This window comes from Buteo buteo, chromosome 2 (assembly GCF_964188355.1).
Source record: "Buteo buteo chromosome 2, bButBut1.hap1.1, whole genome shotgun sequence".
Taxonomy (NCBI): Eukaryota; Metazoa; Chordata; class Aves; order Accipitriformes; family Accipitridae; genus Buteo; species Buteo buteo.
In genome coordinates this window covers 45,700,634-45,714,038 of record NC_134172.1, presented here as the reverse complement: position 1 = coordinate 45,714,038, position 13,405 = coordinate 45,700,634, and the positions used below count along the sequence as shown (strand labels likewise).

The 13,405-nt window shown below is 38.2% G+C and overlaps 1 protein-coding gene across 8 annotated transcripts in view; it reads right to left on the bottom strand.

Annotated features, from left to right (window-relative positions):
• The window catches only part of RBMS3 (RNA binding motif single stranded interacting protein 3), a 724,940-nt gene that overhangs the window by 83,391 nt on the left and 628,144 nt on the right, over positions 1-13,405 (bottom strand). For all 8 annotated transcript variants that reach the window (XM_075052929.1, XM_075052943.1, XM_075052937.1 and 5 more), the window contains one exon: positions 8,677-8,783. In XM_075052929.1, coding sequence (XP_074909030.1) covers positions 8,677-8,783 — 107 coding nt within the window. The remainder of the gene's footprint in view (positions 1-8,676; positions 8,784-13,405) is intronic.

Here is a 13,405-nt window from a genome sequence, read left to right as displayed (position 1 = left end):
CCTGGCAAGTACAAAATATGAAAGCCTAGACACTCATCTCCTTCTCCGTGCTCCATATCTATACTGCACAGTGACAGATTACCAGAATCTGTTCAAGTACTTCAGCAGTGACCACTATAAATATCACTATCCCATTTGCCAGTAAATGAAAGTTTCACATTAGACAAATACGACACAGCGTGTGGCAATATGTGCATATGGTACACCACCTACAGTTTGCCCAGTAATATCGCTAATATCCCCCATTGCTGAATAGCCTTAAACAGCTGCTATTTCAAATAGCTGCTAACAGAGGACTATTTACTTCTTTCTCATCAAGTTGTGTAATTCCTCCCTACAAAATTATGCTGGCTGGAAGCCCAGGAGAGGTAACAGTTAGCCTGGACCAGTGAAAGATTTATGGTCTGAAGCATCCTCATTCATCAGGAATAAAAACTGATGAGCAATAATAACTTACTGGAAAATTGTCTGCACTTTTCTCCATAGCACACAAACAGGAATTCCAAAAATACCAAATAAAGAATATCGGGGTTGGCCTCAGACTTCCACGTGATAGAAGTCCAGCTTATTCTGTCAAAACCAGAACTGAATATAGCTGTCACTGTGCTTAATACGGTATTAACTATACCGAGGCACTGGCTGATGTCTCTATAGCAGTCCTCTGTTGAGCTGAAGAGTATTTTCTTCCAGGTCTTTTCATCCACTGTTTTGCTCATGTTTCAGTGGAAGGACAGGGTCTTATTCCTTCTTCTGATAGTGACACTTCCTGATTAAATGCCACCTGAGAGAGTGGCACTGATGATGGAGTGCCGCTTTAGGAAAATATTTGTCAGATAAATCTTCTATGAAGGAACAACTGAACCACAGAATTTTTATGCTGCTCAGCCAGATAATGGACATACACTCAGCTACTGAATGAAAATCCTGCACCTCAACATTTCAACATGCAATCCCTTAAAGCAATAAAAAAAAAAGTGATATCTGCTATCAGAATAAACACCATTCTCAATTATTACTCAACTGGTCTGTTCAGAATGTCACGTGACACAGAAATAAAACAAGCTCATTTAAAATACTTTTTTTTAAAAGAAAGTATTTAAACTGTATGTGTTTACTTATTGCTTATTTTTACCCAAGTGTCTGAACTTAAGACAAAGGAAGGAAGAGTTTTGCTCTTTTGTTGCTGCAGTTTTCTAATTATTGACATCGGTGAACAAAGAGATTCTAATAACAAGAGACCCAGTCTGCACCTTTCTTTAAATTTAAAGTGCAGGAAATATCAGAAAACCTCTGTAAGGCGAGGGTTCCCCCAGGAAGTTTGAAGGCCTTTGTGCAAGACTTTGCTGTGAAAAATTTTCCATGGGCAAAGACAAGGTGTTCTGTTTCTGTTGTTTTCCCCCTCTCTTTGTTATGATTTGAACACAAATGAGCACATTTGCCTCATTAAAAAGGCTCTTAGACCATCACATTTGCATTGCTTATGTAAATTGGATTTGTAAATCTCTCGAAGAAATTATTAAGTTGTGGAGTGATTATTAAAAAAATGATCACATCTTCAATATCATGTGAAATAAGGTGCATTTATTATTTCCTTTCCAAATCGCTGTGAACTCTCACAGGAACAACCTTTATGAGCCCAGTATCTGTCTTCCAGCAAACACAAACACCCATAAATGACTGAATTTTAGGTTGCGTGATATCTTCTGTGTTGCTGGGAAGCAGCTTTCATGAACAACTTTGCGAACTATCACCACCTCAGTGTAGAGGTTTTTTCCCTCACTGTGTGCAAAAATTCACCATAATATCGACATGCTACGGAGATGTCCTATGCCTCTTCCTCAGGTGAATCTTCCACATTATCTCCCTGAGCCTGCTCTGGCCAGCCTATGCCTAGTGCTGGAGCACCTGTGCAAAGCAAGGCTGCTGTCACTGCAGGATTTCTCATTGTGCAGGAGGCCACAGTCCCACTGGAAAAAATTGGAGGCCTACAAATTAAAAAGGGATGAAATCCACTGATGTTGTGGGATTTCCAAGCAGGAGCTTCTCTGGGTTTCTCCTCCTTAAGGTGAGATTTGGAAAAATAAGGTTGTACCCTAGGACTCAAGGGATTTCTGTGGTGAAGCCATGTGGAAACTAGACCAGAAGATAGGTCTCTCTTCCCCATTTCCTCTGACTCATCCCCTCATCCTTTCATGCTGGAGGACTGCCGTCCCAGGGGAATGGGCGTGCTCTTGGCTGCTACAGTGGATCAATTGAAATTTCAACACTGAAATTCCTGTACTTGTTTTGATACCACCGCTAATATCTGCCAGGCATCACAGCACAAGGCTCTCTTGTGGCCTGACAGCAGATACTCTGATTGAAACACTTTGAAGAAGGAAGAGAGAGGAGGGGGGGAGAAACCAGCAACCCAAATGAGATTCTCTTAAAATACCGATTTAATAAAATAAGCTCAGTCACCAGTAAAGTTAACTTGGCAGAGTTCCTTCCTTTGATTATTTAAACAGTTCTGTCAGAATGTTCCACATTATTAGAAATATTTCTGAATTTAATTCTGAATAAAAAACACCTTTCTTTTTTAGAGAAGGAGAAATCTAGAATGTAAATGTGACACCTCTTAAATATATAGATGCGTATGAAAGAAATGGAGCATTTCCCAGTGATGTATGCTCCTTAAGCAGCTGCAAGTTCTGAGAAAAAAGTAGTTGTGGAGAGAAAAATATATAATATTGAGGTCAAACATGGAAGTGATTCATGAACCTCAGAAGGTCAGAGGCTGAGCTGATAAACGCAATGACAAGTTCAGATACCCAAATGAATGACAAAACCCCCTTTTTGTCCTACAGAACTGGAATGGAATTCTGGTGTACACAGCTTCTGTTCTTGGGGTCGAGTCACTTTGTTCCCACTTCAATTTATCTGATGAGTTAAAAGATAAGTGCTGAAGTTTACAAAAGTTAAAAAGAAAAAAAAAAAAAGAGCATAATATCCTCCTCACAGAGACATAAATAATAAAATATAATTATTCTGTTTCTACAGCCAACTCATATTTAACCTTGCCATCTTCAGGTCTACGAACCATCTGCTTTCGGGGATCTGGCACACCCATTTTGCCATCAGTCTGATCCAGTGTTAAATCAGCTGTGGATTACAGTCACATCTGCACACTAGATGTGTGTGTTACAGTGAGTTGGAATGACTTCCAGGGATGGCTTGCAGCACTACTGAAAATCACAGCCCACGAAATATGTTGGGGATACAGCAGAATGCAGAAAAAGATGACAGAATCATAGAATCATTTAGGTTGGAAAAGACCGTCAAGATCATCGAGTCCAACCATCAACCATATATCCTTTTCCCCTGTCTCCAACATCTGTTTATTCTGCATAAGAAAACACTGTCATAGCAGCAGAATTTGGAGGAAAACCCAACTGCAGGAAAACCTGTGGAGCAAATGGCATGACGTTTTTCACTGTGGAAGGAAATCGAAAGCCAAAATGAAAACTAAGAAAACTAATCTCAGAAAGCAGGTACAGTCCTGATTCTACTTTAACCAAACCAAGGCTCTTATTGTGAGTAAAACCAGTCCCTTTTAAAATCCTGATTTCAGGGACAGTGATTTCATATAGGTCATTATTTTAAAATATTTCTATGTGCTTTACAAGCTCAAAATCCAACCATTTAAACTGTTCTTTGGTATTTGTGCCACTTGGACACCTTTTCAAAATGTTGCCCAAAATGACAGCATTTGGTGTCATGAAGAATTTTTAACTCATTGCTCTGTATCTTTTCACTTATTTGCCAGTTACCTTCTGCCCTTCTACTTTCTCCCTCTGTGTAGGGTCCTCTTCAGGTTCAATTCCTCTCTTTGCTAAACTAAGCTTTTGCTGAAAATAAGCATACAAAATACTGACCAATGTCTAACTTACACGCTTGCTAAATATATATAGTAAATGTCTTTGTGCGTGGTTTGCATATGAGGGTACTACTGAATATCTGAACAGGCCTGTAAATTGTCTCCCACAGAAAAGAAAAAATTATTTGTCTAGGTATAAACTACATCAGCCCTAGACACTGAGGATTATGGAACACAACTAAGTTGTACCTATCTCCTTGGAAGCATAAAAAGAAATCTATGTCTGAGTTATAAATGGGCCTGGCACAGATTTACTAATCATTTCTAAATGCCTGCTGCTGGTAAAGAAGGGACAACTGTCACCAGGATCAATTGCTTCAGCCCTTCACTGGTACTGACTTTACAAAAAAATCAGGAAGTCTCTCCAATTACCTACTGTATGTTTTTCTCTCTAAACTACTGTTTGCATTAGACAAAATTGTAATGAGTAGCAGATAAAAAGAGAAACTGTTAACAAAAGTAACATTCCCAAACTACTAGGTCATCTTATTTTTTTAAGAAAGAATTAAAAACATGTTTAATTCTTTAGACATTTCACCAACTGATCTTGAAAGAAAACAAAGGAGAAAGGGGGAAAGAAGGAAGAGGGGCAGGGGGAGGAAATAGAGGTTAACCTCTTGGCTATTTAGAAACAAAAATGTAACCCAGATTACAGAAGCAAGAAAGTAATCAATAGAAGAATTATTGGTGGCAATTATTAAGTATCATTATAGACATGAGACCAAATTCAATGACAAGGGGGTTGCATTCAATGGTGCATGTCGCTCTTCTGATATATGCACCAATACTGTAATAGTGATAGTTTCTTGCAAGAAAGACAACACAAATATGTAAATGGTCTAAATTTTTCAGAAACTTGCAAATGAAGTATCAAAGGTTTCAAAATATTGTGACTGTAAAAAAATACTTAATCACTTTGGCCTGACCAGATATAGAAAGGCTACCATTCCTAGAACTGTTCTTTCTAGAAGAATGTAAACAGTAATAAACTTTGGGCTGATGCAAAGCATCTCATTTGTTCTTAGTTTATGGAAGATTTCTCCCTTTCTACCAGATAAATTTTAAATAAACCCTCTCTTAAATACTCTTATCAAAAGATTTTGATAAGATTCTGAATAACCAAAACAAACTTTCAGTAAATCTGAAATAAAAGATTATGTTGTAAAATTTAAGTTGCAGTTTTTAATGCAGTCTGATCTCAATTTGTACTCTTGATTCCCTGGATGCATTTTCAGCTAATAAAAATTTTTTGGGGAGATATGTCCACCTCTAGACTTGTCAATTGCAATTTGGAGGTAAATTAAATCAAATATTTTACAGACAGAATTTGAATATGATTACCTTCTATCACCATCTCAGCATGATCTTGTCAGGGGAAGTTTCAAAACAGAGTGCTGAATTAAACCAGTGTGATTCAGGAAAAACTAGCCGGAAAAAAAATAATTTAACTTTGTGCAGAAATTGTCTCAGTTATTAGGTCAGAATTTCACTGCAAATATTTCCAACATTTGCAAGTTTCACTGTACATTTATTGCACCTGTATGCTAGATGCCTAATCTGACAGCCTTTTACAAAGCCATCAGTAATTTAAGCTCTTGGCTCCTTAGTCCAGAACTGGTCAGCCATCACAAATCCTCAGTCAAATGCCTCGGTAAATCTGCTGAGTATTTCCTGAGGCTTCAAACACGAGTGGAAGGGTAAGGACTAGAAAGTGCTATTCAAGGTCAGGCTTTCTTCCCTGGTTACAACTGGCCAAGTAAACAAGTACCAAAAAACCCCCTTGAAAAGTCCTAGAGAAATTCAGTGTATTCCTAAAGACTTTACTTTAAAAGGTAAGCCAATTTAACAGCCAACTAAAGTATTTCTGTATGGTTATGAAGCAATCTACAAAAATATATGAAAGGAATATGATTTTCTATTACATTCTGCAGTATGGCCTGAAAACTTTACCGGAAAAAAGTAATCCTCTCTTATAAAATTCCACAGAAGGTCTCCATAAAAGAGAGCAAAACCCCCGAGAACAGCATGGCCAGAGAGGGAAAACCTGCTCCTCCCCACTAAGTCTCCTGCCATTTCCCCCCCTACAGCAGAGTATTGGGCACAGCTGTCTGTCTTTACTTTGCATGCTCAAATTTGAGGCCAGTGACAGAACTGTTGGTGCCATTTGTCTGGGGTCTGCCCTTCCAAGCAATAATCCTCACGCACGCTCAGTGTTAATGCTGGTTAAACCTCAGAAGTTTTAGAAATACGTTTCATGTAAGTATTCAAGAATGCAGAGGCCTATCTGAACAATAGCCAAATACATCTTGGTCTAGATACCCCAGGACTTGTTCAGAGTGGAAATGCTGAGGGAGTAATCTCTTGGACACTATTTTAATGCTTTTCTTTGGGGAAGAAACCAAGAAAAAGCAGAGGTGTGGGGAATATTTCCAGATCCCATTTGTAATCAGAACTGTGACACTTGTCATATATCAATTATTTCTCACTACTCACTGCCTGTTCTTTTTTAAATAAATTAAAGCTGACAGGAGTAATTGCAGGAAGGTTACCCGAGTGCTGCTACACAGAGAACAACTGAATGGTACATCATGCTTAAAGTAAGATCATTAAAGGATAAAGAGTTAGAAAACCCCTATTGCATATAAAATATAAGAGTAATTATACAGAAGGATTTTACATTGGAAAGAAGAAAATTAACAACAGTGGGGAAGAAATCCAATAAATGAGTGACCCTAAAAGAGAACATGCATTCTTGTCTTTGATGCCTTGAGTAGTAAATATCTGATGTGCAGCAAGGTATTAACCAGACATTAGTAAACAGAGAAAATCTAAGAAAATCTAAGAAAATGGAGCACATTCCTAGCCTGAAATATTTCTGAGTTTGTATCTTTACAATCTTTCCACATTTGTAGTTTATACCATGACAACAGCTCTGTAGCTGACTGTGAACAACAATAAGGAATGATGTCTCCCAGCACTGAAAACTAATTTTTAAATGTTCGTACTCTAAACATACCAACCACACCCTGCCTCTAGGTCACAGGGATATCACTGTGCTTAATGTAAGACACTCCACCAGCAGCAAATGAACGATGTCCGATGTAATAAGCTGATGCCCTGAGGCCATAGGCATAATGGTGGCTTGTTGGCTTTAACTTTATATTCTCTTGTTTATTGATTTGAACTGAAGGAAGTATAGAACAGTGGAGATAATAGCTATGATGGCATTTAGTATTTAAACATGGATTTAGAAGTCTTTAATATATGGATTGTTGACCTTATTGAGGGTTTGTTATTGTCTCCTGTATATAGACCTTTGTTTTTCAAGCTCTATATATGATGACCTGAGTATACCGCTTGAAGTACTTCTTGAGCACTTGTTCCTCAATAGATCCTTAACATGACAAACCATAATGGCTCCTAAGAAGATGTCTCCATTTTTTTGAGAAAGATGACATAAGACACTGCAATGAACCTTTGGAGACTTCTGCAATCTCTTGTAGCAAATGTGGCTGCCACACTGGCACTTTCAGCCCACAAAGCTAAAAATATTTTAGAGCACTGCTGTTAGAACAATGTACAATAACCACCTTGCTGGAGGGAGAAATTTCTATGCTTTCAGGAGGCCTTTCTGTTTGTTTTAGGAGCTCACCAATCGTGCTGGAGTATATATGTCATAACCTAATGGTCTGAAAAGTATCAGCTAGCAAAATCAAGTAGTTACAAAAAAGCAGACACCCTCTAGAAACACGTAATTTAGAAATACCAAATAGTTTTCTTGGGTTTTTTTGCTTTGTAAAATTGAAGTAAATATAGCAAAAACCACCAAAAAACCCACCAAAAGAAAAAAACCCCACCAACTTCTATTCTCTTAGGTCACAATTGAACAACATACTTTTATTTTTCCTTGAAGTCTAAATCATAAACACAAAGAATAGGTGTTTAGGATAGAAATACTTGTAAGTCCTTCAGCCTTCATAGCTATAATCATGCATAAGAAGGTACTATGGCTAGATCTACCTCATTTATTCAAGTATCTTTATCCTACAATAACATTCAAGAAGAGTAAACAAACTCTTGAAGAGTCCAATAAATTCCTTTCTTATTTCACCCACATTTGGAGTCACTTCATGTACAAATACACAGAAAGGAAACTCCAGTAACAGACTATTTGCAGCAGAGCAGAAAGCTACTGTTAGATTTTTTTTTTTGTACATGATGCAGCTGAGGTTACTGTAAACTGTTTTGTGTTGGACAGAATGAAGAGCCCAGCTCAGACAAGCTTTTGGAGAACTTTTACACGGACCATATATTTGCACGTGCAAGTGCAACTCTTCCTTTTGTAACAACCTGCCTATTCCCTGATAATGTTTTATCACCAGGAACTATATGGAGGAAACAACATTGTTGAGTTGCTTAAGTGTAAATTGATTTGGGGTTTATAAAAGTTACACCATGGGTGCTTATGAAACACCAATAAGAGAATACTGGGCTCGGGTCTGGCTGCGGACAGAGCACTTGCGGTGTGACACAGCTGCGCACAGTTCCACACCAAGCTCTGAACTTCTCTTTTCCTCTAACTTTACACTCCACATGTTACTATAAGCCTTCCTCTCCCCCCTGCTTATATATCTTTTTCTGTGTGAAACTATTGTATTTTGTGAGCAGTCTGATTTCTTCGTAGCCCTGAAAGGTAGACCTCCAGGTCTGCAGCTGACTCCTGCCAAACCCCAGGAAAATAATTGCCGCGTGGCACTTACCTCTCCTTCTCTGGGCCACGGCCTTCCATTCTGTGTGTATTTGCTTTGATTCTGGCGCTTCTTTTGCCCTCCATCAGCAAATTTGCACAGCAAAGGCTCAGTGGGGGCTGTGAAGACAAGAAACCCAGTCTATATTAGCATCCCCCCCCAAGAAAGTGATTATACCAGCAACAGTAGTGCTTTGTCATACTGATCTTTTGAAGTAAAATCTTGCCTTCTGCAGATATTTTTTGCCTCTTTTAGCCTTGACTCCACTGGCAGCTGTTCTTATTAACTAAGCTTCAAAAAATATATACTGGCAGCCCTTAAAAGAATTTAGCAAATATTGTTGAAAAAATAATCAGCCTACGCAGAATGTTAAGTTGCTGTAGTGGAATAGTAGAGTCAGGCATTAGTTCCAGCTAAGTTAGACACGTATTCATGACCAGCATTAGTGCAAGGATAAACACTGCTTTACTAAAGCAGCTTTCTGTTTTTATTGTAAAAACTTTGCAAGAATATGTTTAAGGAATAAGTGTTCTCACTATTTCTATGTTTCTCGGCACCCAGTCCTTTAAAAATCCGAATAAACAGACTAAAATAGAGACTTTTGCCAAGCACAGTCCAATTAGCTTTCTTTTCCTCTTAACTCCTCTTTTAAGCAAGTTGGCAGCTGAGAAAACCCCTTTCCTCTCCAACTGAGATCTGGTGTGTGTGAATACAATAGTCAGGGGGGCTGGAGCCCCGGGAAGAAAGGATATTCACAGAGCTGCAGACCCCAAAAGGCAGCTCACAATAGGGCCCCCTAGTGAAGAAATTACCACACATCAAATGGGTACAACAGGAAGGGAACTTTGTGTCTTGGGATCTTTTCCCATCTACCCAGCCTCCTAAATATTTCTCAGCCAAAACTGTAATTAGCTCGCCGGTGGGAGCTTGCCTTTGCTGCCTCCTACTTAAAAGAGGGGCCAGATTCTACCCACTCCATTAGGTGTATGTCAGGATTGTCCTTCATTGCTTGCATCAACAAAGAAGTAAACCAATATTGGCTTGGTTGAAAGAAATCTAAAAATGATATGTCATATCTCAATCTTTTCAGGAATTTTTGGGTTCCCGGGCATGAGAAGTAGAAGCTCGAATTAATTAACCAGGGCTTTTGATGGAAAAAAAAGCAAGAAATCTGTTTTTTCCTCCTCATTTCCTGTTTCTGGGAGGCTAGAAATGTTGAAAGAATAAAAGTGCAGGGACATGAAGGAAATGTTGCAGTAGGGGGGTTAGTCAAGTTGCTGGCTTATTTATTTGTAATAAAAATTATGATTTAGTTAAAGGATGAAATAAGGGCATATAATATTAAAAAAGCTCACCTCTCCCAACCTCTTAGTTACAGCCAGCTCAAAATGGGTCAGAAAGTTTGGATTAAAACTGTGACCACGTGAAAACTGCAACCAAGGAGCAATGCCCATAGAGAATCTCACATCAAAAACACAGTTTGTCCCTGGGACAGCATCACTTTGGCTACTTCTGAAGCTTGAACAGCTTTGTTTTTTCATTACCATTTTACCAGGCTAGTAATTTCCAAGGTCACTAGAAACTGAACTGCAGGGAACAATCCATTATTGGCAGAAAGCTCGACTGTGTGACCCCAGAGGTCATTCCCTACCTCTGACTTCGATTATTGTATCAGATTTTGGTAGAAGCAATGCTCAGCCAACCATTTTAAATTTTAAATAATGAAGGTTTAAAAGCATCCAGGTGGCTATGGAGATTCTTTCTGCAGATGGAGAGATTTTACAGGGCTGATTACCCTGCACCTTCAACAGTTTTACTCCACAGCGCGATGCTGCATGATTTCAGGGTGGTTACTTACAATTCACTTTGATGTGACTGTGAGGGAGGAGCAGGTGCTAAGCCAGCATTAGAAAAAGACCTATTAAACATCACATCTGAAGCTTCAAAAGCTTTTTGTTTTAAGCACTGAACAACTATCAAGCAACATATGATACCATTAGGAGGAGCATGTAAAAACAATATGCACATTGGATATTTACACATGCCATGGTCATCTGCTAACGTACACATATGGTATTAGCCCATATACCATGATGTGGTTGAGCAAGCTAGGAAATCATATGGTTTACTACATACACTCTCTATATATTAGCCAACCACAAATAGGAAGCTGTTGCCATCTCTGGAACTCCCAATATTCAGCATTACCATCTGACAACCTCTTATGTGTTGGGGCTTCCTAAAATTTACTGAGATTGAACAGAACTGCCAAACAACTTTACCCCCCTATCTAGAAAAGATGTGAAAAACATTGTACAGACTTTTCAGGAGGTAGGGAAGAAGATGGAAAAGGACAACGGTACCACGCCCTTCACAGGCAAGTTTCTGCACAGGAGGTTATATTCCTCTACTACAAACTGAGGAGAGTTCTGGGGAAAAAGGTCAACCTGTGACAATCAACATTAACATAAAAGATCAAAAGAAAATGTTCTGACAGGAAGACAGAATCCAAATAAGATGGTCTGGGGTTGTTGTTTTGGTTTGTTGGGTTTTTGATTTTTTTTTAAACAACACTGGCATGTAACATATTACATCCAGCAAGACAGAAAATTATCTTATTAGCTCTGAAATGGTGTAGGTCTTAACAGTTTACACCTGGAAACAACTATAGTAACCAACCTCAAAATACGAAGAAATCAAATTAATAATCTCTCTTGTTTCAGGCCATAAGGTAGAGTGTAACAGAGTCTTAGAGGTTCAAACATGTTGCTCTAAGTTCAAGTTTACTTCAGCTCTCTTGAAATCCCTTGTAAGAAAGGTTCTTTAGGCTTTGCAAGATCAGATGCACAGGAATATTTGACATTACTACCATCATTCTTACTAATCAAATACATAACAACAGAAGATACCGGAAAGAGTATAACCTATTACACTGTATCAGCAAAACTATTTCTAAGTAGAATTCTTTTTTAATGGTTTCATGAAATGTCGGAAGTGCTTTAAAAATAATGCATTTACTTCAGACAAGAAAAAAAAATCACAATTAGGTACCATGGTTATCAATTCAAAAAGAAAATATTTAGGAACATATTCAAACAATATCAACATTAAGTGAATAATATCAAAGGATTGCAGCAGAAGTGGGATATTTTACCCCCAAATACGTCAGAAGGGGAGGAAGGAAAAAGGGAAATCTTTTAAACTTTTTCTGCTTTTGCTTTCTTCCATTCCAGGCAGACACTCTTCAATTTATGGACTGAAGTTTTACTTTTCTCCTTTTCCTCTATATGAACACACTGACTGAAAATAAATGCCTGTGTCCCTGCCTCTTCTCTCACCTTTTGTACTGCTGACTTGATAGACAATGTAATTTGGATATCTGTAGATGTTCATATTTTGAACTGATAAGCACATCTTTTTGTATGGTTCTTGACATCCTCAAAGTTTTGAGCATGTGTGGTATTTTGAAGCATATCTGGAAAATCTACTGTTGGTATTTTCCTGTCAGAAAAGTGAGAATTGATTCACTTGAGACAAATTTCAGGCTATCTCATCCTGATAAACTCTTCAAGATAGAAGGCACTGCTCTTTCTTTGACTTCTACCTGACAGTAACAAATACAAATATCAAGAATAAATAACAGCTTTAACCTGAACAAGGTTCATTAAGCCGTAACCCATTTTTCAAGGAGAAGATTTAAATGCTTGCTGTAGTTCCCATCCAAAGCCTGTTCTATTTAATAAGGCATAAATAGCCCTGAACTTGGCTTTCAGTCCTGAGAAGGAAGTGGGATCAAATTGATAGTGCTTCTAAACAGCATTTGCCAAGATATTCAGGGCTGTTTTAGGAGAGGGCAGTAGCTGCTAGTGTTCAAATTCTGTTCCCATGGAAGTCAATGGCTAAAGCCCTATCTCTCTTCAATCAGACCCTGAATTTACTCTAAGAGTTCAGCAGAGGTGAAAGAGAGAGACTGGTTTTATGTCAATCAAGCCTGTCGATATTGTTGGAGTTCCCTTAGGAGATCAGCTTCTCATGCTCCGCTACTTTAGATGGACAGACTGTGCAGACAGACAGCACTGAACTGCCAAAAGGCTGTTAATATCACCAAAAGCAACACTGGTATTTAAAATAGGACAAAACCTTTAGATGTAAGGAGATGTGGATAACAGTGCCCCCTTCTCGAATCTGGCAGCCTCTTAGAAATGTTCCATCTCAGGAAAGCAACTTCAATTAAATTGGAGAATTCAACAAAAAAAGCAAACTTGTAACTAGTTCCGAATATATAATTTCCTTATTCTTTCATTCATCGAAAGGCAGATACACCTGAGCTTCTACATATGAAAAAATGTATATATTCATAAGCATGTGCTTCATAAAGGAAGATGAAAGCTGTCATTTGCATTCAGTCAATGTTTTTCATTATTTCAGGTGCTCTGAAACTTTTTCTATCTGAAGAGTTACTGAGAAAAGCTTGTTCTCCACAACTTCGGATTCAGTCATATTAGCATCGTCTGTCCAGCAATGGCAAGAATTACACATATAAAAAGGTAATAACAAGAACATATTTATGTATTTGAACTGCTTTCACTATGCATATTTTTGAAGACAGAATATTTTTCAGCATGTCAGGAAGAGCTTAATCTCTTCTTCTCATCTCTTGCAAAAATGAAAATAACATTTTCAGTAGACAGCCTAGCAACAAGTGCATTGTGAACATTCATGAGTCTTTAAACACCATCAT